The 27,930-nt window shown below is 38.4% G+C and overlaps 1 protein-coding gene across 2 annotated transcripts; it reads left to right on the top strand.

The window, feature by feature from the left end:
• The first annotated feature begins 48 nt into the window (after positions 1–48).
• HACD2 (3-hydroxyacyl-CoA dehydratase 2) lies at positions 49–23,891 on the top strand. 2 transcript variants are annotated; one of them, XM_082056073.1, is made up of 7 exons: positions 49–220; positions 6,309–6,426; positions 6,777–6,795; positions 10,953–11,041; positions 16,922–17,043; positions 17,690–17,868; positions 20,102–23,891. In XM_082056073.1, the coding sequence occupies exons 1-7, from the start codon at positions 90–92 to the stop codon at positions 20,182–20,184; spliced, it is 741 nt and encodes a 246-aa protein (XP_081912199.1). In that variant the 5' UTR covers positions 49–89; the 3' UTR covers positions 20,185–23,891. The 2 variants fall into 2 exon arrangements, with proteins under 2 accessions (XP_081912199.1, XP_081912198.1); XM_082056072.1 differs by lacking the exons at positions 49–220; positions 6,777–6,795 and having other exon boundaries at positions 6,325–6,426.
• The last annotated feature ends 4,039 nt before the right edge of the window (positions 23,892–27,930 follow it).

Raw genomic sequence — 27,930 nt, 5'->3', positions numbered from 1 at the left:
CGCCTCCAAGATGGCGGCGCTGGCGTCAGCCCCGCCCCGTGGCTCCACCGTAGGCTGAGAGCGGGCGGAAGCTTTGGGAGCGCTGCAACATGGCGGCGTCTGGCAGCGGCAGCAGCCGGGCGGATAACGGCTACGGCAGCCAGCAGCCGCGGCGGAGGAAAGGCCCGGGCGCCCTGGCCACGGCCTATCTCGTGATCTACAATGTGGTGATGACGGCGGGGTAAGGAAGCGTGCGGGGAGTCTGCCTGGCAGGGGCGCCCCGCTGTGCTCCCCGGGGCAGGGGTTGCCGCCGCTCCTCTGGCCGTTGCCGCTTTTCCCCGCACTGGGGGAAACTTTTTCCGCACTGGATGTTCTCCGCCTGGCGGGGGGAGGGTGGCTGGGCGCCGCGGGGCCGCCGCTGCCGCTTCTCATTGCTTCGGTAGCGGTTCGGGCTGTCCCCGACGCCACCCGGCTCGGCGGAGCCGTCCCGTGGGAGGCGGCGCTCCCGGCGCGGCGCTCCGCGCGGTGCCCCGGCGGAACGGGGGCTCCGCTCGGACGGGCTGCGGCCGCGTGTGCCCGTGTCCGGCTGCCGGCCCTGGCGCTGTCCCGGCGGGGCTGTGCGGGCAGTTCTGCGCCGCGGGGAGCTCGGCGAACCACGGAGGTCTTTCCTGTCGCTGTGCCCTTTGTCGTCTGTCCCCGTCTTCCCCTCCAGTGCTCGCAGCTTCAGCCGTGCCTGCCCGAGGGCCGGATGGAGGCGCGTTGCCGTTCCCGTTGTCCCTCGCGCTGTCAGCGATCGTGCCTCACACTTCTCATAACGTTAAAAAAGCACAAACAACCCCTCTCTTGCTGCTTCTCCTGCTGGAGAGGGGTTTCTTGTGCGTGTGTGTGAAGCTGTTTTTGTTCTCTCCATGGCGTGCCATGGCGATGACCCAGCGCTGGGAGCGGTTCGGTGCCGGGGTGTCCCCCGGGCCGGGTCCCTGGTGCGGCCCCTGCCCGACCTCGGCCGGGCGGCAGGTCCCGCTGTGAGCCCGCCCGGCACCGGCTGAGCCCCTCTGCAGTTTGGCCCCTTCCACACGCCCCTTGAGTGGAACAAGTGAGTGTTCTCTGGGAACTACGGCGTTCTGTAATTGACACATTAATTCCCTCTGTGACTATTTGTCGCCCAGGTGACTGTGCACACCCTTGTTCTCGGCTCACCACGTCTGTGGTGTGGACTCCAGCACTTTTCAGTAGAGGTGAACATGAACACGGGGAAGTTACCTGTAGCAGTAGTTAAGAATGCAAATCTGTTACCCTTTGGAGCCCTGTGAGATTTCCCCGTGTACCCCTCAGTGGGTACGTATGTGCTTTGGGTGAAGTTGAGAGCTGCTGCTTGTGGCCTGTGAGCTTCTGGGCCTGCGTGCGGCTCTGCTCCTGCCCTGTGTAGTGAAACGGAAACTTGGGCAGGTTGATGCATGCTCAGGTGTGCTCTTAGTGACAACTGGGGACTCTCAAATTAAGAGAGAGAGAGATATATATATATACACACACATACATATATTTCTTTTTTAAGAGGCTGTAGAGTCTTTTTGGAATCCAGATAAAAATAAAACTGTCTTTTGAAAGACTGAGGATATTTGGGTGAGCGGAGAAAAGAGCCATTAAAATGGATCCAGAATGAGCCTGGTTTTCCTTAGATACATTGTGGTGGGTAAGGAGTCAGGCAAACAGACCAGTCTCACTATTTTTGAGGAAGATTAGTATAGAATTAATATAGAAATTTATTTCAATAAGGTAACTGGACATGATGATTCTTGTCTGCGTGGGTGACAGCTGGTGGTATTTCTGCTTGTGAGATAGTTACATAGAACAATGGTAGTTCTTGTAAGGTGCTTGTTACAGCCACTACCCAATAGGTGTGTTACTCTGAAGTGGAACTGCTAAATAGATTTATGGCTCTATATGATATTTGCAGGGTATTTCACCCAGAGGGGAATGATAACTACCCACCAGTTTGATAAAAGTGAATCTTTGGTTTCAGAAGTACTTAATGACATGAGCAATACAACACAGTACAGGCAGGCAGGTCTCTTCAGCTTTGCTGTGATGTCCCTGCACAATGTTAAGAAGTTAACCTCTCTGAGTTCTTCTTAGAATTAAAACATTTGCCTGCTCATATTTAATTCACTTAGGTTTCTAAAAGATCTCAAAAACCTGAGAGAGAAATTGCAGCATACATGATTTCTGGACATGATTTCTGCAATTTGGGGAGCTAACTTGGGAGTCCTGTGATCAGGGTTCATATCTCTGTGTTGTCACTCACCGCCATTCTTTTGGGGTGGCTCACTGAGGGCTCTGACTGATAACTTGTCTTCAAATGAATGAGGGTTTTGCACTTCCCCTGGACACTGCTGAAATTCCACAATATACAATGTTGAGCTTAAGAAAAAAATCACAGTTATTTTCTTATTTTTAAAAGACTCAATGATCCTGAGGGTCTCTTCCAGCTGAAATGATTCTATGATAAGAAGGTAGTTTTTCAGGAGTTAGTTGGCAGGAGCTCAGTTGTTCACGTGAAAAGGTTGATACACAGCTGGTGGCAGTAATTAGTTACTGTCCTTGTGTCGGTCAGAGTGGTCAGACTTAGGTTCTGAGATAACACTGCCTTGGATAGAGAATTGTGAAAAGAAAGCACTGGGAATTTGAAAGGTCCCCAGATTATGAAGTGATGTTGTAAACGCACATGGGATTTTTTTGTAAGTGCGTTTTTTGGTTTTGTTTTACAAAAATGTGGCTTTTAAACTGAAGCACACAACAGCTTTATCATGTGATGAACAAGAGTAAATGTTTTAAAATCATAGTTGCCCTAGTTATTAGCCTTATTTAAAATAGGTCAAGGAATAATTGAAAAACCTTGTTATAATTATTGTGTTTACTTTGCATTTATCTTGACTTAGCTGAAGAAAACATATCAATTCTAGAAATAATACATCTTATTTCTTAATTTATACTGTAGCGCAGGTAGTATATGGATTCCTAGTAATACAATTGCTTTTGCAGAGCAAAACAGTAGAAAAAGTATAGATACCTGCAGATCCCTAAATGAAGCTACATACAGGTAGCATTTGGTTCATATGTTTGGGTTTTTTTCCTCAGAAAAGGGACCAACATGACATAAGAGGGAATAGCCGATCCTGCAGTTGCTTCTCAGCTGTGCTTGCTTGGGGTTTTGTTTTTTGGACCATGGTTTAAATTGTTAAGATATAGAAAGCATGGCTTCTTTCATCTCTTGCATTCAGTCAGACTACTATTTTCCTGTCATGGCGTGACATCATGTAGTCATGCCTGACCTGGCATAGAAAGCTCATTCTGGAGGCATTGATGCAGCATGGAAATTATTCCCTAAAAACTGTGGTTGACTGAAATCACTGAATCAGGGGAGGTGAGGAGGAAGGGCACGCTGTTAGAGCTGAGTGTAAATGTTTGATGAGCTGCTTTAAAATGTGATTTCATTTTTTATTGTTAGTCAAGTGCTGTAACTGACTAGTACTTCTGGGTAGAAGTAGCCAATGGTAGTATAAGCAATTAAATTCAACAAGATAGATCTTTATGTAATAGCTTTTGAATTCACAAGGCTTTGTGTTACCAGTGTTGAGCAGAGTGTTCTGGGTTAGAAGTTTGTTTTCCATGTCTTCAGTGACTGGTTGTTAAGAGCCAAAGTACATTTCTCCCTTTTCAGGTTTGTTCACTGCATTGCTTTGTTGTATTCTCTTGCATAAATGATGCAGAGCCTCAGTAACTTTGCATAAGAAACCACCTTTGCATAATGTAGGAATAGAGGGAATTAAACTGAGGACTTGAGCATGAAGCTTGCTTATCAAATCTGAGCAACTGAAAGTGAAAAAAACCTAAATTATGTGTTTGCAGGATTTTCCTTAGTTTGGGTTAATCAAAGAGTTTAAGAGTCTAACTTAAAGGTTACAGGCATGGTAGTGGTAATTTAGTGAAATGTAACTCCAGCTGGTGTATTGAGTAGACTTTAGTGTCCAAGTCAGAGAAAGCTGGAAAACTAACTTATAGTTCAGATTTCATGTGACAGTGGTGGCTTTTGCTGCACTTTTAAACTTCTCACCAGATTTCTTATTCAGTTTATCTTCCTTGCTTTCCCCTATTCCTGTTCTCTTTTCTCTGGTCACAGAGGGTGAAGAACTATTTAAGAATCACATAAGAAGGACAGGGGTTTTAAAAGCTTCAACACAAAGTAGGCACAGCTTTGAATTTTGAACAGATTAATATTTTGATCTGTATTAATTTTATTTTTTTTTTTTAAGGACAGTAATTTTATTATTAAAAGTGAGATGTGGTCTTTGGGAATGCAAAGTATACTTTTTCTGGAGTCAGTGATCTGGCAGGGAGGGTGGAGATGAGCAAGGGGCTGGAGCTCCTCTGGGAGCCATGTACTTTACCAATCACTGGGTTAAGGTGGGAGCAGTCTGCAGGGGACAACAGTTCACAGGCACAACCAAGAACTGGTATCTTGTGCAACCTCAGAAGTTGCTCAATTCTGGGAAGTTTCTCAACACAGAAGATTAGGAAAAACTGAGAAATTTGACCAACAGGACAGTGTCAACCTGCTTTGATACAAAATTCTAAAAGAGAAGCAGACGGTGTTGCAAGGGAAAGCCATCAATTAATACTATAGCACTTACTAGTTTATTCTGCACTGAAGTCCAAATACCAAATTCATCCGATGATTCTTTGTAAACACCAATTACTTGGCTAATGTTTGTCTCTTGGTTTCACAAGATAGCTTTAACTGAAATAAGCCCTCCCTCTTTTCAGTAGTGACAGGTTGTTTCTCATTCCACATTTCTTTTCCCCACCCTTACTGCTTTTCTTTGGTACTCATCTTCTGAGAAGTCCAGACAGAAATGAAATAGCTTATTTTTCATTTGTACTGACAAATGTTGTTACGAATACAAACTTGCATGCCAGAGTTACTTATTATTGAAAAATCTGAACCTTACAGTATTTCAAACAACTATTACATTTGAGACAATATCTGTATATACTTCATAATACCTAAGCTAATGCTGTACTTGTAGGCGTCTAATACACTGTAAATTAGGGAATTTCTTCATCTTCCCTGTTACAAAACCACAGCTGCAAATCTTTTCCGAAGGGTAAAAAGCTATTGCATGGATAGGAGGCTTTCTACATGTCTACACACACACTGTCACTGAGATGGACTGTTTCTAGCAGAGACACTTGGTGACTGTTAACACAGGCTTTGTAACAGCACTTCTGGGTTTGGATTGAGCGGGAGGTAAAGTCAGGGTGGCCTTAGGAATAGCTGAGGGCAAGACAGCCAGGGTGAGCCTGTCAGTGCAGAGTTTGGGAGCTGCTGGTAAGGGTTCCCTCTTCTTGTTGATAAATCCCTTCTCTCTGTGTTTGCCACAAGCAATTGGAAATGAAAGTTAACTATGATGCTGATTTCAAATTAAAAAGTGTTTTACCAGGCTGTACCCACCTTAGTTTTGTGGCTTGTCCTAGACTTCACTGAAGAATTTCTGAGATTGTGGGCAGTCACCACCCCTGGGCAGGTGTGGGAGTGAAAGATGTTACTGCATCGGCCAGGACTGCAGGAAGAATTTTTGGCGTTGCTTCCTAAATTACCTGAGGGGAAAACCAGCAAGGTTAACAGGTCACATTGTTTATAGTACATAGTTGCAGTTACATAAGCCAAGATATATTAATATTTGTTGCTTTAAAAGGAAATGGCCATCACTCCCTTCAAGGCTTTAGCAGGCTTGGCTTTCTTGCAGCTAGTTGTCCATAACTGTTCCTCAAAAATATATATGCTAGCAATTAAGCTGGGTGGTCTGTCGTGGAGTCTAAGGGTTTACTTTGAACTGAAACATTAATATGAATGCCTTCTGAATCTTAATGGTTTATGTCATACCTCTTTAAGTTATGGTATGATAAGAGATCTTTGACTAGCACTAAATGGTTTTCTGCTTAAACTAAGCAAAATGTGATGCTAGTCTTCTTTAAAATGTCATTAATACCTTCCATAATTAAATAGTTTACTGAAAAATAAACTTAAAGATATTGGTATCATGTTGGTGCTGAAAGATGCTTAAAAAGGCATAACCTTTAACTTTGATAAATTTGCAGAGAATCCAAATATTTAATGTTTTCAGTGTTGCAGAGGGCAAGCAAAAAGTTAGTATATTTCAGGACAGTTATATGCCTGTTGTGTTCTCAGATACCGAAAGGGGGTTAAGGATTTCTTTGTATTTATGCTCTGTTTAATGTCTCCTTATCTTAGACTTTTTTCTCTCTTTCAGATGGCTTGTTATCGCAGTTGGTCTAGTTCGAGCATACCTGGCTAAAGGTAGCTACCATAGCCTCTACTATTCAATAGAAAAGCCCTTGAAATTCTTCCAAACTGGAGCTTTACTTGAGGTAGGTGTAGTCTTCTTCCCTAGAGTTACTAATAGTTGCATGAGTGTTTTCTTTAGGAGAAATAAGGCAGCCTCTGAACAGTGCTGTCTAGGTACCTGGTTTTTCATTAGCATTTACGGAGTGAATAGAAGGTGAACATAAGAAATATGCCTCACACAAATGCTGAATTTTGCTTTTCAGCAAGCGGTGAGGGTGCTTACTGTCTGCTATTTAGCTTGGGGAGCAGAGCTAAATATTCAGCTTAATCTTTGAAATACAGATATTGAATCTTAAGCTCTTGTAGAACTACATGTGTTTCTGAATCTTTTCATTTGAAATGTTAGTGATTTGTATTTTTCTTTTTGTTCTAGATTCTGCACTGTGCATTTGGTAAGCTTGCAAATTTTCACTTTGTTGCTTTATAGAAGATTGTAGTTTCAGCAACGTATTAGCATCAAAAATGTTATGGTCTGTGAATTGCCAAATGTAGTCCCTGCATAATTCACTAATTTTTGCTTGAAGCACATTCCAAATTTTTACTAAATAATTTGGCAAGTTAAATCACAAAAAGGAAAATAGCGTAACACGTTTTAAATTACTTGACATTCTGTTTTTATCTTGATGCTTCCAATGCTACAAATCTTAGAGCAGTTGATGAATGTTTTATAGCATTACTCTCCATCTCTACATCCTGTAATCTTCTGTACTAAGGTTTCTTTCCTCAAAAAAAAAATTCCAGCTGGAAGTAATTTAAATTTCAATAATAATAGTATTTCAAGTACTAGAACTTTGCCCACATCCATAGCCATAGATATGTATTGTAAAATTAAGAAGGGATAGCCATTCTCTATCCCAGAGTCAGCTGTGCTTTAATGGAACTGTTTGGGAGAATAAGAATTAGGATTTGACTCGACAACTGTTGTTAGCCTGCACTGTGAGGCTTGTTTGTTAGCTTGGTAGCAGGAAATCAATTATGTATATGTGGCCTGGGGTCAGTAGCACTGTCGTGGTTCAGTCAGCCTGAAGAGCCTCATGTCTGAGGGACAGGATTGCATCTTGTCTGGTTTGTTAGTCCTCATGAGTAATGAACAATTTGGCCCCAGCTTTTGGATGTTTTGTTCATAGAATAGATGATGTGTCACAGTCTCTCCAAGATCAAAGCTGTTGTGCTATAAAAGGAAGCAGTGCCTGTCTATGTACCTTTGCTTAATTCTGATTTTTTTTCTAAACAATCCAGTCCTCACTAAGAGACAGTCTTTTGTTAAGGTAGTTGGTCTTGTGTTTTTAAATACAGTGTTTGAGCTCCTCTCAGTATTTGCAAACTACTGTTAAAGAGTAAGATGGCATTAAGGTTCCTAAAACTGCAGCTACAAACCTGCTATTTTTCATGTGTTAGACAAACAATCTACATACTGGAGGGTGTATGATACAAGTAGGTTCATATTAATTCCTGTGCAAAGGATTTATATTTTTTTATTTAAATAACCAAATGTGGTAGTTGGAAAACTTAATCATATACATAAATTTGTCAGCAGAGGGCAGTCTAATTCCGTATTTGATAAGTAGTTCTGACCTTGCCGAATAACTCAGTTACTCTGGAAATGTTATCTTATGACGGGCAGTTTGTAGGCTGTGCACAGCTCATCCCAAGAAAGGAATGATCATATACTCCTCAAATTAATGCAAAGGTGTCTCAGAGTAAACTATTCGTGTCATATGGTTGCCTGTGCTGCCAAGGCAGTCATTCCAATACTGTTTTATATTACTAAATCTCAGTTACTGGTTTTTACCAGAATAAACCATACTTACTTTATAAAAAATAAAAAAATAATAATAAAATGTGAAATTTTTCAAGTCTTGTTTAACAAGGGGCAAGAAGAACAAGTTAAGTCTTAGAACACTAGGAAAAAAACTTGCAAATAAAATGCTATTTCACCATGCTAAATCTATAATGCTCTGTTTTCTTAAGCTAAACTTGTGTGCTGATGCCAGTGTTTACTTGTACTGTATCTAAGAAAGAGTGTAAAAATGTGTAACTGGATTATCTTTTCCCCACACTTCGGAGTATATGTCCATCCAAACTGATGAATAGCAAGAGGGAGTCCTGTGTTTCACCTCCCAGGCTGGTGCAGAACAGCAAACAAGATGACTGTACCAATTTGTCTGTGTGCAAAACTAATAATCCTGGCTCAGCTGATTTGAGGTGTGGATCCTTAGTCACACAATCTAGGATCTATGAAGACAGACATTAGCAGAATGTGGCAACGTTTTATGCCATTGTAACTCTTATCTTTTTGCTTACTCGAACAAAGCTTTTGTTTACAGAAACCCCACTTATTATAACTGTTTGGAGTTTTTTTCTGTTAATGGAAATACTTGTCAGTTAAATAAATTGAGGCTTTTTTGCACAGCTGGATACCCTGCTGCTGTCTGCTGTCGTCCAACTGACTATGGTAAAAGTTTCTATGCAAGGAGAAACAGGAAATTTGCAAATTCCTTTGCCCCTGCTAAACTAAGTGCTACAACTAGGGCTGTAATAATCTGTCACTAGAGGAGCTTATCTGTGACAGATGGCTGTATCACCGTAACTTTTCTCTCCACATCTTTTCAGTAGAATCTGAAATGTTAGCATCTGTGAGGCAAGTTCTTCAAAATATGAAGACTTATGGGGAATGTTGCTGTCAAGCATGGTTGAGAACAGAACTTTGGCATGTGGCAAAGATTTAGAAAATTAAGAAGAGCTCTGCATGATTAGAGGAAGTAACGTGTAGCCCAGAGACCAAGAGGAGAGACTGAAGGACAGGCAAATGGAAAGTGAACATGCAGTTCCTTGACTTGTGTAGCAGACAGAATCCAATTGTATGAATGGCATCTGTAACAGGGAAGAGCTTCTGCCTGGTGGAACTTGGTATGGAAAGAGGTGTTAGGAAGATGGAAGGCTTGGTCCAGGACCTGGAAGAGTCTGGGCATGGCTTAGTGGCTGCTTGATTCTGGAACTGAGCGCCTGTCAAGCACCACTCCAGCACGTGCAGTGTTGGATAAGTGCTGAAAGATGTTTTAATAAAAAATACCAAGTTTAAAATGGTCTGTCAGGTACCTTTTCAGGGCAACGTGGAAATAATTAGAGGCAAGTTAAGCTGAAATTGTAGCTGGCGAGTTGCTTATTTTGATCTCCTGTTTTGGCATAGATTGGCATTGTCTCGGCTGTAATGAAAAACCTTGTTTGTCTTACTTGTGAGATAATCTTGGATGGTTCCTACACAGTCTTTTTTGGCTTATTTCTAGATTCTTTTGCAAGAACATTAGTTTATCTTACTTAGGAAGGGTTGATGTAAATTGTATAAAAGAAAAGCTCTGTTGTATCGTAGGACTGAGCCTTAATGAGTACAGATTGTGGGATTTTATAGCACCCCCTTTGTGTTGTCTGAGTAATAGAAATTCTGCCCTGAGGTTTTACAACAGAAATTAGATTATGAACAATACATGATAAAACAGAAGAGAACTGTTTGTAGGATTTTTCCCTCTTTTTACTCAGAAAGAAGACTAACATAATGACTGTGACTGAAAATAACTCTAATGAAACTTGCTTTTGGCTTTTCTTGTTCTTCCTTCCTCTTCTACTTTCCAATTTGGTCTTTACATCTTTCTGAGGCTGTTGTGTTGCTTGCTGTGATTTGCACTAGTTTTAGAAGCACTTTTTACTGTGCATTAGGAGCTGCAATTGCTCTTCATTTGTCTTCGTCACGCCATTGGAAGAAACTAAAACTTTGTTCTGTGAAATTTAGAAATTTTGTATAATCTTGCAGTCTAAAACTATTTCTGCTCTGTCAGACATGGGTGTGTAGGATCCTTTTAGTGATAGTTTATTCAGCACCTCAGACCTTGCTTAGACGAACCAGTGAAATCTGCTTCTTTGAGAAAATCTTTATTTCTTCTATACTTACCAAAGCATCAGCTATTCCTTGTGTGTGTGGTGGGGCTGTTTTGGTTTGTGTGTTTGTTTTATTTTGTTTGTTTGTTTTTTAGAAGTTGTATTCCCAAGAAGGAATTAAAAACTTTGTACCTATCAGAATATAGACTAGATCAGTGTTTCTTCAAAGAGTTATACTTTTTGCTTGCTGTTTTTTGGGATATACTGTGCAAAATGTCTTTATTGTTTTTACCTTTTAAATCACAGTAATGAAGAGTATCTGGGATATTTTAATCAAATGGGGTTTATTTGTAAGATTGTGTCCCAAAAGCTACTTGATTCAAGTTACCTCATCTTATTCAGCTGTTTTGTGTAATAAGGAATGTGCTATGATTGCAACAAGACTGACTGCTTTTATTTGCATTTTGATGCACAAAGTCTTGTCAGGGGATTGCATTGTGTTAGGCTGTATAAATGCACCAAAGGACAGACTTCATACTCTCAAATAAAAAAAAAAAAAATCAAATGTTTTCCTTCCAAAAATTTCAAGTAATTGGATTTTGGTTCAGCTGTGGTTTATTTCCCCACCCCCACCCCAATAGTCAGGAATATTTACTAATTGCAAAATATCTTCCAGGCATTGTTCCCTCTTCTGTTGTACTGACTGCTTTCCAAGTGATGTCAAGGGTTTTCCTGACGTGGGCAGTAACACATAGTGTAAAAGAGGTAAGTTAAGCTAGAAAATAAATAGAAATCTAATGACCCTTAGGGAAAACCAAGAGTGTTGATCGCTGCCTTATTTTCTTAAAATGACTTATGTTTGTAGCTTAATGTGAAATTGTTTATGTAAATTTCTGTGGGTCAAAATAAGTAAAAATAAATATAAAGCCATCCTTTCTTGACAAATAGACTGAGGTCTGATTCTCTCGCTGTATGATGTCTTGCTCCCGAATAGGTTTTGCAGTGCTCAATGAAAGTTAAAGAGGTTCCAGTGTGTAATATGGAACCTGTAATTTGGGACAGCGTTCTAGCACCTATCTCACTAGTGCAATAATTAATTGCAAAATCTCCTCACTTCCCCCTTTTTTCATACACAATTTGCTTTCTCTACCACGGCACATGGAAGCTCCTCCTCAACTGCTTCTGCACAGCAATGCCTGGATGTTCTCTGTTGTCACTTTCCAGGATAGTCTTCCCTGTGTCCATTCATTTTTCTTACATTCAAGCATAGGTGGGCTTGGGGGCCTGTGTGTTTTTTCTCAATGCTTACCACACCGAATATTGCCGTACTTTATACAAATCTCTGCAGAATCTTTTGGAAGCAATCTTACTTGAAAATTATTCCTGGCAGCTATTTTAAAATATAAACTTGCTTTAATTGATACAGATCATGACTGACTGACTCTTCCATGTCATCTGAATGTCATGTAGTAGCCCAGATATGCCACATCTGTGCTGTTACTTTAGCCAACCAATCTTACTGGTTTTCTTCTCATTAAAGAAGGAAATTAGTCTTGATGTCAGTGTCAGCATGGCTGCCTGAAATAAGTGATGGTCATCTAGTGTCATTATATGCGTAAGATCTTTTGTGACTTGGCATGGAGAATGTTTTAAGGAGCTTGTCTCATTACCAAGTCTTCAGGGAAGCTGCTTTCTCCTTACTGCAAGCCTGTTATCACAGCAACCACCCACATGTAGAGTAACGTAAGTCACTGTAGTTCCTAATAATTAACAGCCCTTTCTGATATTACGATGCTTGTTATGTGGAGCGTTCGTTTTATGCTATTTAAAGTGGAGGAATGTTATTTTTCTCAGACTCAAAATCTTGTAAATACTTACCTTGTGATGGATTCTACTTTTGATGCAAATAAATGTACTTCAGTCTCACTGGAAAGAAATACTAGATTTCTTTTAAAGCCATAATGCCAAATCATTAGATTTTTAGATACATGTATAAAGTACTTGTAAAGAAATACACCTTTAGTTTTGCTTGTTATCTGTATAATGTTGCATACTCTGTTTTTGTTAATTGCTTCTTGATTTTGAAGTAATCCAAATGTTAAAGTTTGAATTGCATGGATTAGAATTATTCCATGTGTTGACTGTTAGACATCAAAGGGAAGCCTGTAAAATGATTGTGGGTTAGGTTTTTGAAACTTATGCCCACATTCTGACCAGAGAAGACCAGCAAAATGGGAGAAAATGTGGGCAACAAGTTCAGCCTAACATTGAGTTTTTTAAGAAGGATTTTTTTAACAAAGATTCTTTCACACAGTTTTTTCCTCACGCTTGCGTGGCCTTTTGATTGAAGTCTTTCAAGAGGCTATATTATGTGTTATTTTTTTTTTTTAATGTCTTAGGAATTGGGCATAAGAGTGGTGAGGATGAGGAATTGTGTGATGAGTTTTTCACCTGTGACTTAGAGCAAACAAATGAAATGCAGAGGCTGTGTTCTGACCCCTCCCCTTCCTGCCAACCAGAGAGCATGCAGTCGCACCTGGGGAGATGTATTGAAAGTGTCACAAGTGTTCTACTTTTTCTGAAGGGCTGTCTGCACAAGTGAGCTCCATGGTGAAGTCCAGGATTAAATTCTCACAGCTTTATGGAACTTGTAAGCTATGCAGTTGCATGATGAGGTTCTTGTAAAATAAAACGCAGTTTTTCTCTTTAACTTTTTGAGTGAGGCTTGTTCAGTATCTTCTTTTCCAGACTGTTTTCATATATAATATAGTTAAAAGAAGAAACATCTGTATTGCATCACTCCTTTCTGTCAGAATACACTTCTAGATATGTGATGTGATTTGAAGCATGCTTCTTGCTACTAACATGTTTGTGCTTTTTGTTAAATTTAGTGCTGATGTGTTGTTAAATTCAATATGAAAGTATTTATAATAAATGTTAAAGCATGGCAAATGTTAAAGCACTGCACACTACTTTGGGTAGCAATGAGATTCCCCCTACCTCCACCATACGAGCTGTGTTAGCCTAGTGGAGGAGGGCATGGCATGTAATACAATGCTTGTAATTGTTTTGTCATTGCATCAGAAAGGAATTGGTTTGGTGAATTTTACTGTTTCTCCTACAAAGGAGGGAAGAGAATGAGCAGACTGGCATGAAGGGCTAGAAGAAAGTAGGCATAGGAGAACAGAAGGTGCCCTTGGGTTCAAAGTTGTCTTTTTGGATTTGTGTGAACCAGCTGGCGACAATGTGACCTTTGCAGAGTTCCTTTCTGATAGGTAGTTAAAAAGTGGTGTCAGCAGTGACTTAATGCTTATCCAATCGTGTGCAGTTACTGATAAGTTGCAGATAAGTATAGTATATATTTAGAGGAACCTTTCTATAACACACAATTAAAAGGGAGGTGGTGTGAAGATGACATGCAACCTATTGATCTGGTAATGAAGACTTCAGTGTCTGCAGTTGTGAACTAGTATCTCCAATCACTAGTGAAGCATACTTAATTTCTGATATTTAAGACTTAAGTTGGAAAGTTCAGAACTCTTAAGTGGGTAAGCGCAGTTGAAAGGCCTCATTCATCACTGCTTTACATCTATGTGAAATTTCAGTAATACTGTATAACACAAATGTCTGTCAGGGCCTTTGTGCCCACTGTGAAGCTTCTTTTTTTTTTTTAATTGATGTACCAGAGAACCAGCGCTCTGGAGGGAGATGTGCTGTTTCATCATTACAGTTGCATAGTGCTGCTGGTTTTACTCTTCTGCACTGGATTGCTTGATTTTCGTGTTAGCTGAAATTTTCTGCAAATCATTTGTCAAACTGTTGCTCTTAATGTGAAGAAATCTATAGAGTTTCCTTTTACATCCATAAGGAGAACAGTAAAAACCTCTCAGGCTCTATTTTGTCAGTTCCCAATTGTCATTGCATCTTAAAAGGCTACTGGTTCTCTTCTATTTTAACAAACATTGTCTGCTCTACATAGTATTGAAGATAAGCTAAAATATATTCAGAACCCTCCTTGATGATAAATTGGTTTGAAACATCTGCCAAAAAATGTGTGTGGTGTGATTGACCCTTATTAAGGTAGTTGGACAAATATGTTGTAAATAAAGTATAAAATGTGCTTTGACTTTTGTTTAGCACCTCCTTCAAAGACTGGCATGAAGAAGTAGAGGAAGAGAAATTGGGGGTTGAGAGCAGTATTTGGCTTAGTGGTTTATTAAGGATCTACTGTTATTTGGCTGTGCTATCCCCTATATCCTCAACTTGGAGGAGGAACGATAAAAATGCAGCATTAGCAGTGCCTGAATGAGTAAGACTCTTGAGAGACTGTTTTGTAAATCACTTCCCAGGGGTGCATCTGAGACATCTTTATTTGAAGTATTGAAAAATTGTCAGTCTTCAAATAGATGTACTAATAGTGACAGACTTATGACAGATCTTTTAGTGTGTAAAGAACATACGTTTAAATTATGAGATGTGGAATGTAGCTAAAATACGATGATATAATGCACTGCACAGAATGGAACTATGAAAGCGGTATGGGTCACTTTTGGATGAAAACTACCACCAATTTCCAGTATTCTTTCTTCCTTAAATAGGAACACAAGCTATAGAGGCACAATCAGTGATTCTTTAAGTGAACTTATAAGGGTGATGTGTGTGTATTTTATAATGGTGTGAACTGTTCTAATAACTTGTAAACACAGTTCTAATATTAAAGTAGGTGGGAAAGACTAGACCTGAGAAGGCAGTGTTACAGAAGTCCTGTGATATAACTAGATTATAACAGCCAGATTTTCTACTTCTACACGGATCATTCACTGTTAGCTTCACCATTTATTGTCCTTGCTCATGTCCTGGGATGATACTTAAAGCTAGAAATTTTTGTTTGTTGGTTTTACTGACTTCCATAGTTAGGGAAAGAAGTGAGGTTTCAAAGTACAGGTTGAAGTCTGTGACATGTATTTAGATGAGCTCACTAAGCTGCTGCTCCTGATTTGACCAGAAGACGCAGCTCTGGTGTGTTGTGAAGCATGTTGCTCCTTGGGAACAGAATTATCTATGAAGTGCTGGTAACTTTTCCAGGTTGAGTACTAAATCCTGCTTATAAAGCAGACATCAAACAAGATTAGGATCCTGTAGCAAAGTAAAAGTAGATTTGGGTTCTTCTCTCAAAATCTTTAAATAGGTTTTGGATTTTGTTCTCTTATGATGAAGTAAGGGAGATCAATCTATAAGTAAATTTATCAGAGTTTCATATGGAAAAACAAGATGGATTTGCTGCAAAATGCAATGAAAGTGACTCAAAATGCTGTATGCAACAGAGTATATAGATTAACAGCAGGTCTACATTCCAGGATATCCCAAGATTTCTGCATAAATCTTTCTGGGTTTTTTAGTCTGTAACAGAAAGCTTCTTATGGGTAATCCTTGTAACCTTTTTTACACAGAAATAGATGATCAGTCCTCTCCTATTAAAAGGTTTCTGATCACCCATATATTTCCTTGTTCCATTTTTCATTTGCACATGTACTTTGCCCAAGATGAATAGAGTATTTCACCCACACCTACTGACTTCCTTTTCCCTTTTTTCAAGAGTTGGAGGAAAAAAGAAAATGCAGGCCCCTGTGGTTGAGCTCTTTTTGTTCCCACGGTCCACTGAATTTGGGCTCAAGGTACTCATATAGCTGAGAATTATGTTGAAGGGGGACGGAAGGATGGGGAAGGCTATGTAAAAATCCTGTTTGTTCTCTCAAGACTTTGTAGTGCAGGTATGTGACCCCATATACTACTTCATCAGTGATACTCCATCTGAAATTAAACCTCATAGTTATGCTCCCAAGTCTAGTAAATCTAATATTTCATTTAAAATTACATGCTTTTGAAGGTTAACCTTCAAAAGATGAAGGCAATAAAAGCTGGTTTAGTGATGTGTGTCTGAAATAAAAGCTTGAAGAGGTGTAAAGCCGTGAAACATAATAATGCCTTGAGTGTAACACTAGAGGAACTATGCTGGATACAACATGCTGAAAAAGGAGCAAGGAGCAGTGAAGCAGGTAGTTGTCAAGTTTGAGGTGAGACAATCTGAGCTGCTGTTTTATCTCTCCTCCCAGCCTGTGTCCTGGTGTTAGCTGTTTTGCTGCTGTTCAAAATTAAGACCCGGGTTTTCTTTTGTAGAGAGAGGAAAACAGTGCTTCTACTAAGAAGCAGCATGGACTAGGATCAGAATATAAAGTCTAAACCAGATATCAAGCATTAGACTAATGTGTTAGCATCCTTTCTGCTTGCTGCACTAGGGAGGAGTCATAGGACCTAAATAGAAGCTGGTACTATATCGGAATGCAAAGAGTTTTGAGTTGTTCTCAGCGTTTCGTTGATGTCTCACACTGATTTACCTTGCATAGAATGGGAGATCTTAAGGTCACCAAGCAGAGCTATTCTTAAGTGAGTAGAAAAATATGGAGCATGATAAGCGGTTTTACTGTTGTTACTAATGTTGCTTTTAAACTGATTCTTGGAGTCTGTTCTCTAAAATGAAGCAGTAAAGCACAGCCCATGGGATTTGATTTCTTTGGGGTTTTCTGGGGCTTGGGGAGTAACTGGTAACATGTGAATTCATACTGAGCTTTTTTTTCTCTCTTACAGGTACAAACCGAAGATAGTGTCCTGTTGTTTGTGGTGGCCTGGACAATCACTGAGATAATCCGGTATTCTTTTTATACGTTTAGCTTGTTAAACCATCTCCCTTATCTCATCAAATGGGCCAGGTAAGTGGCATAATAGAAATCATAGTCTTAAAGCACTGATTTAACAGGGTTATTTATCTTTTAAACTACTTGCAGTACAAAAAATTGGATTCTCCCTGGATCTAATTGCCCTGTTTGTGAATGTGACTTCCTAGCTTCTTTCCAGCAGATTTCTGGGTTTAAAAAGTCTATTACATTTTAAGCTGAAAGAGCAGTTTTTCAAAACTCAATCCCACTTACAAAGTGATTGTTTGTCAGGAACTGGCATTTAATAGTAACCCTTGAATCCAAGGGTTGTATTTGAAACAGTCTGTAAGCTCATTGATAAGTATCAATTGTGTTTTGCCCTGTGTTAAGTGATATAATGATCTCTACCAAAGAGTTCAGAGATCCAAGTAACAAAAGGTAGGGGACAGGGTGTGGAGAACAGTTTTAAAGATATTTACAGGTTACCTTTGCAAATATGAAAGTAATTCAAACTGATTGCTGATTTGAATACTTACCTTGCAATAATGTTCATGCCTTGCAATGCTCTAGGCAAATAAGAGCTAAGGAAATAAAATACTGAGTTGAGAATTAAAAATGCGGCTATCCGTAGCAGCATTTAACAACTACTTTGTCAGAGTTTGTAATAACTTTAATACTTTCTCTAAATGTTTTGCTCTAGGTACACTTTGTTTATAGTATTGTATCCAATGGGAGTCTCAGGTGAATTACTTACAATATATGCTGCATTACCCTTCGTCAGGCAATCTGGATTGTATTCCATCAGTTTACCTAACAAGTACAATTTTTCTTTCGACTATTATACATTCCTGATCCTGGTTATGATCTCCTACATTCCAAGTAAGTATGAGGTTTAGATTTATTATTTGTAATACTAAAAAATGTAATAGGAAAAGCTAATAATTGTGGGATTAACATACATGTAACTAATTTTGCAAAGTTAGTTTTTAAAATTATCTAAATAATAAAGAGTTAAAACTGCAGGGATTGCTTTCTACCAACACCAGCAAAAGAGTAATACATGTTTTTTCTGTTATGCTTGGAATATAAAGTAACTGTGGTACTTGTTGGCAAATGTTGACATCTTCATATTTTTCCCCCTACTTAAAGACTCTTAGGAGAACAAAGCTCAAACCAGCTTCTTAAAATTTAGTTCTTTATCAGGAATAAGAACATTGGGTTTGCATTAGTGGGTCGGGAACCATTTCTGTTCAATTAACTTGAATTGACATAATCTCTGGTTGATGTTTCTGTAGATGGAATGAAGATTTGGCTTTGCTTTGAAATGGGGAATAGGAACATGGAAGCCTTTAGCAAATTTAAATGTGCAAATAAAGTATTGCATGCAGAATAACGTGTTGATGATGTGCTCATGTTAGCTATCTCTGCAGCTGTCTTTATATAAACCTGGTTGTTTGTGCAGAATGATAAATTCAAAGGTTTAAGTTTCAGTAATGTGGCTGTCACTGTAACACACACTTAGGCCTTCAGTGCAGCATCTTGTAATTCTGACATCAAGGTTCATAAGTTTTTCCAGCTGTTCTTAAAAAAAAAAGAAAAAAAAAAGCACTTTTCATGCATTTGTTTCTCCTTGTCCCCCTCCTCCAAAAATGGTGATGTTACTAACTCCAAGCAGTCAGAATAATTTCTTTTGTTTTAGTCAAAATAACCACAAGTATTAATTCCTTCTTGTGTGGTAGCTAGATTAATGGGCCATGTGGGAGGGAACCTGCATTGAACCCAACTAACAATTTTAGCCTGCTTTCTTCATTAAAATTCCTGTCTCTTAAATGAGGTATTTTCTGTGAACCGTTATCATTTGCTGCATGTGTAACTTGCATGTGGTTTTTTTTTTTTTTTACTTGTGAATTGGTATATTAACCCTGAGAACCAACTGCTTGGACTTGAGCAGTTTTAGGTGCCTTTTCACATGAAGGTATTCCTGTGGTATTCTTGAGACAGAAGAAAAGCAATGTTCATTGCTGTCGTTGATTGTACCGTAGTTCAGCTGTTCATTCATAAAAGCTACCTGTGCAGGAGTTGCGTGTTCTGAACTCACTGAAGATCTTGGGAATTGAAAGCAAGTTTTGAAAACTGTTGTTAAAAATTGAGTTTTTACATTCTTGATAGTTGCATCTTACCATTTATCTCACTTCAAATCTCTAATTTAGTACTTGTCTGTCAAAATTGACATCTTGCAAGAAAAGATGTCATTAAATTATTTGCATATAATGGATCCCCGTTAGTTAGATTTTTAACGGAGAAACCACATGGCTCCGTATTCTGCTATGTTTCTGGACAGCCATATTCACTCCTTAACACTGGTGGAGTGAATCAGGACGGGGAAACAACAAGGAAATGAAAGACAGGGTAAAGAAAGCCAAAACAAAAAATGTTGACCTAAAAAAAAATAAACAGACTTTGGCCTATATGACAAACACTTTGCATGTGTAACGGATATAATTTAGGCTCTTGCTGACCTTGTTTAATCTTGGTGGTTCACAAAGGTTTAGTGTCTCATGGCAATTTTAGCTTTTGCTGTTTATGCATCTATGTTTTCCATCCCCAACTTTGTTTTTTTGCAAACCTACTGTGTAATGTAGTCTTAGAAACTGCAGCAGAAAAAGCTTTTCATGGAGGAGAAAGAAGAGATGAAGGAGAAACCAGTTTGTATCAAGTTCCTTCTATTCTGAAAAAGTGACACCAGAATTATATGAAACGAAACAAATCTGGAAATTTCATTATTTTGGAAGGACTTTTTTCTCCCTGCAATGTATTTTCTTTCTATTGTCTGTGGGCATTTCAGGAAACTTTTCTCATCCTGCTTGTACATGCAGGCATTTTGCATTTAATTAAAAATGTGATTGCTTTAGCAAAAAATAAATAGTACCTGAAGCCTAAGGAAATAATACTTACTCTCTTTAAAGAATAAAAGCCAATAGATTGTTCGAGTGTAAAGCAGATAAGCGCGTTTTCTTTCAGTAGAGAACTGGTGACCTTGAGCATGTGACTGTGCATCTTACATTGACATTGACACTTCATCTGTATTTACTTAAGTCTGTTTTCTCTTCAGTTTTTCCTCAGCTGTATTTTCATATGCTACATCAGAGGCGAAAGGTGCTCTCCCACACTGAAGAACACAAGAAGTCGGAGTAATTCCAACTCTTTTTTCAGAACTTTTCAAACATCAAAATGCTGCAGTTTTTCAATACACAGCACATTTATAAAGAATATACCAAGATAAAACAAGTCAGAGGTAAAAGACCAATAATTTAGCAAGAATAACCAATAAATCTGATTTCACTGAAATTCCACAATGTAAAACATTGAAATAATTTTCAGCTTGCAGTGCTTCAGAAAACTTTTTAACTTTGTATGGCTTGGCAGTTAGCCTTTTCCTTAAATGATGTGCTAAGTGGTTTTCATTTATTACTAAATGCTTGAAGGTTGCAGTATGAGCGATGAAGTTGTACCCACTAAATGCTTGAATTTGGATTATATTACTGATACCTCTCTCTTTTTTTTTTTTTTTTTTTTTTTAAAGTGCTTGACTGCATGCCAGAAACTGTATGTATTGCTGTGAAAGCAAACAATATGCTCTGGAGTACTTTAGGGTTTTGTCGGAGACTCCAGTGGAGAATGTAATCTGGGCAGAGTATTTGTATTTAGAGAGGTGGGTTGTGTATTTAAAAGGTGATGGGAACAAGAACAGGAAAACAGTTCCTGGAAATAAGGGGAATGTGGTTCTTTAGGAATTTAAACAGTAGGGTGTCTGACCAGAGAGTGTTCTCTGAAGATCTTGTTTAAGCTGATTACTCAAATGCTAACGTTAATTCAGAGGCTATAATGCTTATCTGAAACATTAAAACTCCTCTTAAGTACTGCATCCCTGGATACTTTTTTAAATATTAAAAAAATACTAACTGTAATATTTCTAGTGATATTGGCAATGAATCTAAACAACATAAGGAGGCATGCCCAAAAACAGGTGCAGTTCTTCATTTTTTACTTAAAATTATCATCTCTAATGACTGTCCACTGTCTCAGTGGTACTCCTCTTTTAGTGTTGAGGACTATTTGGTCTACTGTGGCATCATTTGAGGGCCTTGTTCCTCAACCTAACTTTTCTCAAGTGACTAATGGGTATCACTGGCACATCGAAGCAGGCAGTTCCAGGCATTCAGCTTCGGAAACGTTGCAAAGTCATAAGCTCCTTCTTTGAAAGCAGATTATCTCATGTGTTACCTGCTGCTTTTGCAGATTGGACAAGCCTTCCCTCATATGCTCTTTTGAAAGAGCAAGAGACCGTGGAAATCTGAATTTTCCTAGGTGCTTTCTCTGGGTTCTCAGGCTAAGCCTTCCCTTGGGAAGGTAAAACAGAAAATGAAAGAACTGAGAAAAGCTTGTGGTGAGGCAGAAAGCAGTAATGCTGTGTGAGCAGTGCACCAAGTTATGAACAAACCCCTGGGGGCAGGGGTTGGGGAATGGAAGGGACAAAGAGAGCAGGGAAATGAGCAGATATCTAAGCAAAGGCAAAAGGAAATATAGGTTATGGCCTTTGCTCTGTTAAGAATTGATAGTCATATAGTCCTATCTTCACCCAGTCAGAGCCACTAGACAACAACGCAAGGGCTTTTCTGGCTTCCCTCTTGTAACATCAGAGTTAGTGCATAAATGAGGAGTGACCACTGCTGTAGTACCTGCAACTCTAGTCTTATGCTGTGCCGGCCAGCACTTCCCCCTGGACGTGGCCCATACCTGTGTGCCAGTTGCCCTTGACACATTGCAGCTTTCCCTAAACATAGCCAGGAGGTGCTAAGGGCACAGGCTGTCTGTTGTAGCACTTGGAGAGAGCTGGATTTACAGTTATTTTGGTGTGGTTTTGTCAGAGCTATATTAAAAACCAAAACAACAGTTGGCATTTTTCAGTAATTTCCTTTGGCTGTATCAAAAAGTCCGACTGAATTTTCCTACCACTCAAGTAACGCATCTAACACCTTTCCTGTTCAACAGCACCATTGTGAGCAGGGAGGGGGTAAGAGACAATAATGATCTTTGCTTCTATTGTAAATCTTTTGGAGACACTTATTGGCTGTAATCAAAACACTATTACTATATACAACCTCAAAGTGGTTTTGCATTCAAAGATGCAACAATTGCAATTCATTTTTTCATTGGGTTATATGGTGCTTTGTTGTAGTGATCTGAGAAATGTTGCATTAGACACAATTCATTGTTCAAAAGTGTAAACTTCCACCTCTGAACAGAACATCTCCTTTTGCTTATACTTGCTATCGAAGGAGTTAGTGCCAGTATTTCTGTAGGATGTCATCTAAAAGATCTGATTTCCTGATGTACTTGGGTTACTTGATATTGTCAATGCTTAGCTCCTGAACTTTTCTTGATTTGATTTCTGTGCCCAAATAAAATACTTGGTTTCAAATTTGTTGCTCCAGTTTGGAGGAAAAAAATGGCTGTGTAATATTCCTGTATGAAATGAACTCATAGCTCTGATGAGAAAGATGTAGTACAGATCTGTATTAGATAGCATTGGTACTACATAGAAGCAGAGAACTGCTGAAGGGAGTACAACAACATCTTTACCGAATAAGCTTTATTATGGAATATTTCGTTTAATTGAAAACACTGATTTACCACACAAATGCAAATAAACTACAGCCTTAAAAAAAAAAAAAGTTACTTTTCCTTTTAAAAGAAGATTTCTTCAAAGCAATTTATTTTTATCACCAAAGTTGGTTTAAAAATTATACTCTAAAGTATGAACATGCAGTTAGGATATACAAGAACATCAGCACTTCAGCTTGCAGTGCTTTTTAAGTTTAGCTTCTAGGGAAATCACTGGAAGGTGATCTTGAGTAAGAACTGTAGTATGATACCCTAGTACTGTTTGGGTGTTTCCCTAAAACTGACTTTGGTCACATGCGTGGGTTTTGTCCTCTTCATAAAATAAGAACAAATTGTAATGTGGTTTATATGAACTTTATAATAGAAGCTTTGATTAGTACTCTTTGTCACAAATCTAGAGGTTTGTTGTGGGGGTTTTTGGTGTGTGTTTTTTTGTTTTTTTCTCATAAACTGTTTCCTCGGCTTACATGTTTTCTATCAGCATCACCAAACGTGCAGCAGACATGTTTTCTGCTTTGTTAGTCTTTGTCTTACATGCACTGCCTCTGTTAACAATAAGTTCTATCATGCTGGCATTGTTTGAATTAGTCATTATCCTCTAAAAGACCAAGGTTCTTGCCAGTGTATAGTTTACAACTGGAACTGTAGAAATGTTGATATTGTAAATTATAGTAAGATGGAGGTTACAGTGCAGGTAAATTATAATTTTTCACAATGTGATGTTTCTTTCAAAGTGTTTTTATTTATCAGTAGAAGGGTTGGCCTTTGTGTGGACCAATCTGCTGTGACATTTTAAAACCTCTCTTTCAGCTTAAAATCTTCATGAGTATACATCAAATCATACATTTTGATGTACATTTTATATCAGTGAAATTTGGGTGAAAACTATATACAGTCATTTTTGTATTTTTTTCTATGTTGTGAAGAATAAAATTGTAATTTTCTAAGTCTGATTCACTAAAATTATTATAAGTTAAATGTATTTTTTGTATATTTAGGAATCTGGTATTACCTGGAGCTCTGAAAGATTAAGCATAGACTTTTTATGCATGTTTGGAAGATATTTCTACCTGATAATGCAGTGAAATGGTTTGTATGCTAAAATACTAGTCTGTGTTGTTGCCTTGTGAAATTGATTCTGTGCTCTCTGCCTGGATTTGGCCTACTGATCAGTGATACTAACTGCTGTAATCCAAATAAAGTAATTCTGAACAAAATATGCTGTAGTGTTACTGTTTAAGAAGCAAAAGCAGATACTTTAGAAATGTGAATTTATGTATTTTTATTCATTTGTGTATGTGTACCTTGCAATTTACAAGATTTTTTGGCATACGTAACTTCTGAGTGCAAACAAAAGAAGTAAGTGTCTTGGTACTGTTATGAATGCTCTGCTTTTCACTTTAAGAGGTATTCATAACCACATGTTGAATGACTATGTTAACATTGAAACTTACAACTTCCTGAAGGATCCTCAACAGAATGCAAGCTCTTTGCTCTCCTATTGTCTGTACTCTATAGATGCTGATGGCTTTCTACAAAAAAAAAAAAAAAAAAATAGTTTGAGGCTTATAGTGGAATGCTTAACTAAGGCAACAGAATACTTCAGAGTTCATTTACTAAATATAATATGTCTGCTACCACGGCAACGTTCTTAGCATTTTTAACACTTCCTAAGAGAGATTTAAATACCATGTCTAGATGCCATTAATGCTCGTAAACAATAAGTTATAATTTTCTAATGGGAACTGAGTAGTTGCTGCAGAGTGAGTGCTGTTATTCTAGGCATATGCTTGTCATAAGATTGCACAACTACAGTGATTTTTTTGTTTGATTGCAAATGGGATGAAGTAATGTTGTCATCCCAAGCTTCAGCACATGTCCTACGCATGATAGCTGTGATATAGCGCTACTATGTAATTAAAAACTCCTCTTTGAAATGTTACACCGTGAAGAGTGGTGCTGAGCTCCATTTGTGCCTTAGAAGAACTATTATTAGTTGTATTTCCTCTTCCCGTTTTGAAAACAGTATGTGTGGAAACACTTTCAGTTTCCTAGAGTAACATTTAAAAGTCTGAAAAGCATAAGGATTCTGTGTTTGTAAGCAAATTAATTTCAAAATAGTATTTCAAGCACATCTTAAAGCATTGGCAGTTCTTGATATAAGACGTGAGGAAAAGATCGGTGCTGGTGTGTTGAATGTAGAATAAAAAGTTGTGAACATCTGTGTGATTCAGTTTCACTTGGTATGGACCGAGCATTTCTAGAGTTGGGATTGACTGACTGATTCAAGCCACCTGACTTCCTGGAACTTCCATTCAATATTGTGGCTTTTAAATTCTGCTTCCCATCTCCTAAACAAATACTCTTCAATAATTGCCAGAAGGCTTCTAATATTGTAGTGAGAGAATTAATAAAGCTTCTGCTGTGGTTTTTAGGGCTACCTTGAAGTGATTGGAATTAAAAATGTGGATAGAAAATTGGGAACTCTCTTAATACTTTTGATCACTGATTTCCAGACTAGTACTTCCCTTTACAGATGTGAAAGATCCTAAAGCCCTTTTACGTGTTTACAAGGGCATTAGTATTGTCAGAGGTGTTTTTTTCTTTGATGTGCTGACTTTGATAATCTGCTAATATTAGGGAAAGATGTGTTACTGTCAATATTATATAGTAATTTGTCTAGGGTTTTATGTAGATGCATACTATTTCAATCTCCCACTATAAAAGCAAAACTCACAATATTTAGAAACACTTCCATGTCTAGCTATACTTGTACAGATTTTGTCACAAACTGCCTCTCTGTAAATTAATTCTTTATAATTTGTACATAGAAGTTTTGCATTACCTGGTACTACAGGAGGATGTTATTATTGGGAAATACATTAGTGGAAGTTTTCGCAGAAGCTTATTGAGCCAAATTGTGAACACAGCATTGCATTTTGTCCTGTCTTTTCCCTCTTGCTTCAGACAGTCTGCACAATCTTCTGCAAACCATCTGTAGCTGTCATTTAGGCACCGTTAGACATTATACTCACCATGTATAAATATCACTTGCAACAAGTGTACATTAAAAACTCTAATACTGACATTTTCTAATTCAAACCCTTGAATTTGCAGAGCCATATTTGCTATGTAATCTACATTCAGCCTCTTGGACACTACAGTGGGTTAGTCTCACTCTAAAAACAGTGATAATCTGAAAAAAAGGGATTTCAGGTATCTTCTTTAAAACTAGTTTTAAGTTGATATCCATTTAAAGGTCAGCTCTTGTTTTTTTCTGCATCAGGCATCCCTACGGAAAAATTCACTTGTGGAGAGGATGTAGGACGTGGAGGGCCTTCCAGTAAGCCCAACAGTAGATCACTTTTATGAATTCAGTTTGCCTTTTAGTTAAAGATTTCTTCAGGTAAAATACCTCTTCACTTACTGGATAAGAAAAAGATACTGAGTGCTGGTCTTCTCTACTAAATGACAGTCAATAAAAGGATGAGATAGAAGAAGAGGAGAGTTACTAGAGGACACAGAGCTACCATTGTGCTTCCCAAAGAATATTTGGGACTTAACAAAATATGAAACTTTCTTCCTTTTCTCCTTTGGTGTCCAGTAGCTTGTGGGTTTTTTGGTTGGTTTTGTTTGGTGTTTGGTGTTTTTTGTTTGTGTTTTTTTTGTTTTGTTTTGTTTTTTTGGGGTTTTTGGTCGGTTGGTTTGGTTTTGTGGGGTTTTTTTTGTTTGTTGTTTTGGGTTTTTTTTGTGGTTTGGTTGGTTTGTTTTGGTTTTTTTGGAGGGGGCGGGAGGGATGGTAGGAAGTGTTTTTCGGTTTGTTTGTTTCTTATTTTTGGCAGGAGAACAGCACTTAATGGAAATGCTGCAATGTTTTGTCATGTGTGCTGATGACAGGAAGTCCCTTCCATTCTCTACCAGCTGTTTTTTGCATGTTTATGGGGAATGGGATGCACTGGCTTAGGTGCTCTACTTTAGTCCTCTGTTCCTGTGTAAGAACTACTTCTGGGAAAGTTACTGGTTTGAGTAGTAAATGTGTTTCCTTACACAGCTTTTTGGTGAAATTTAAATTAAGTAAAGAAAGCAGTTTAACTGTTCTGAAGTTAGCAAACTGGAATAGTTTGCATCAGCAAGAAAACCTGAAGTGAAATTGAAAGTAGGACATTGCTGTTTAGTTTATTTAATGAGACTGGAAATAAACAGTTGATATTGTCAAAGCCCTACCAGACGTAAACAGCTTGCCAGATTTTGACTACATAAATTGCTGGTGGAAAGATGAACTACTCTGTACCACTGGTGTTAAAAATAATATTATTTATTTATTCTCAGTTACATGTTTTAAACTGATAGTAGTTTGCATAATAAACTATCATTGGAATCCTGTTATGTGAGTTATTCAGAATAAATGTACAATGTATTTTTATCTGCCCATTGAAGTTGTGTAATTCAGAATTACTTTTCAATAAAAAATGTCTGGGTTTGCATATTTTTATTCAAGCCTGGCTTTCTCATGAAAACAAGGTAGACAATACTTTTTTTTTCTGGCCCATTTACCCGTTCTTGACTGGAACTACAGTCAGTAAAAAGTACTAGCCAGATCTGAAAGAAGGGTAGAAGTCTTGGAGAAATTCTCAAGAATGACAAATTCCTACAGCTTGTATCTGTGCTTGGCTTCAGAGCACCTACAGCATATGTTAATCTCATGTCAGAGTAAACAAGGATGGGGGTCAACACAGAAAACAAGGTGAAAACATTTGAGACATAAGTTTTGCGAATCTTGTGCACAGAATAACACCTTGTCATGGACCCTCTTGTGGTTCCTTACGTAATTATAATGGTATCAATCTGGGTTGTGGTTTACACTGGGTTTTTTGGTGTGTGGGTGTCTTTTTTTTTTTTCCTTTTGCCTTTTTTTTATCGTCGTTGTTTATTTGTTTTTAACCAGTGTAAATTCGATGGGCAAAATCACCTGTCACTGGGCTCTGTTTTCAGGTGACTGAAGCTAGGCTTCCTGGTAGTGGAAGTCCAGGAGTTGCTGGTGTGCTTAGTGCTATAATGACAAGGCCTAACACACACTTCCATTTTAGACACGTGTGACCTTAATTATTTGTGCTTATACTGCAGAAAAGTAATTTTGCAATTGGAACTTTAGACTGAGACTCACTTCAGTGTGTGTAAAGGTATTTTATAAACTAGCTTAAAACTGTATAGCTTACATGCCAAAAGCATAATTGTTCTGCTCCGAGTTTCATACTG

This window comes from Streptopelia decaocto, assembly GCF_964273445.1.
Source record: "Streptopelia decaocto genome assembly, chromosome: 6".
NCBI classification, from domain to species: Eukaryota; Metazoa; Chordata; class Aves; order Columbiformes; family Columbidae; genus Streptopelia; species Streptopelia decaocto.
Note: the sequence above shows the minus strand (reverse complement) of the source record. Positions and strands in the feature narration are given on the sequence as shown.

Excerpts from the sequence above, each read along its gene's own strand:
- HACD2 (XM_082056073.1), top strand. The coding sequence starts at position 90 with ATGGCGGCGTCTGGCAGCGGCAGCAGCCGGGCGGATAACGGCTACGGC. Across the intron at positions 11,042-16,921 it reads TAACACATAGTGTAAAAGAG|GTACAAACCGAAGATAGTGT; the intron begins GTAAGTTAAGCT and ends TCTCTCTTACAG. Across the intron at positions 17,869-20,101 it reads TATGATCTCCTACATTCCAA|TTTTTCCTCAGCTGTATTTT; the intron begins GTAAGTATGAGG and ends TTTTCTCTTCAG.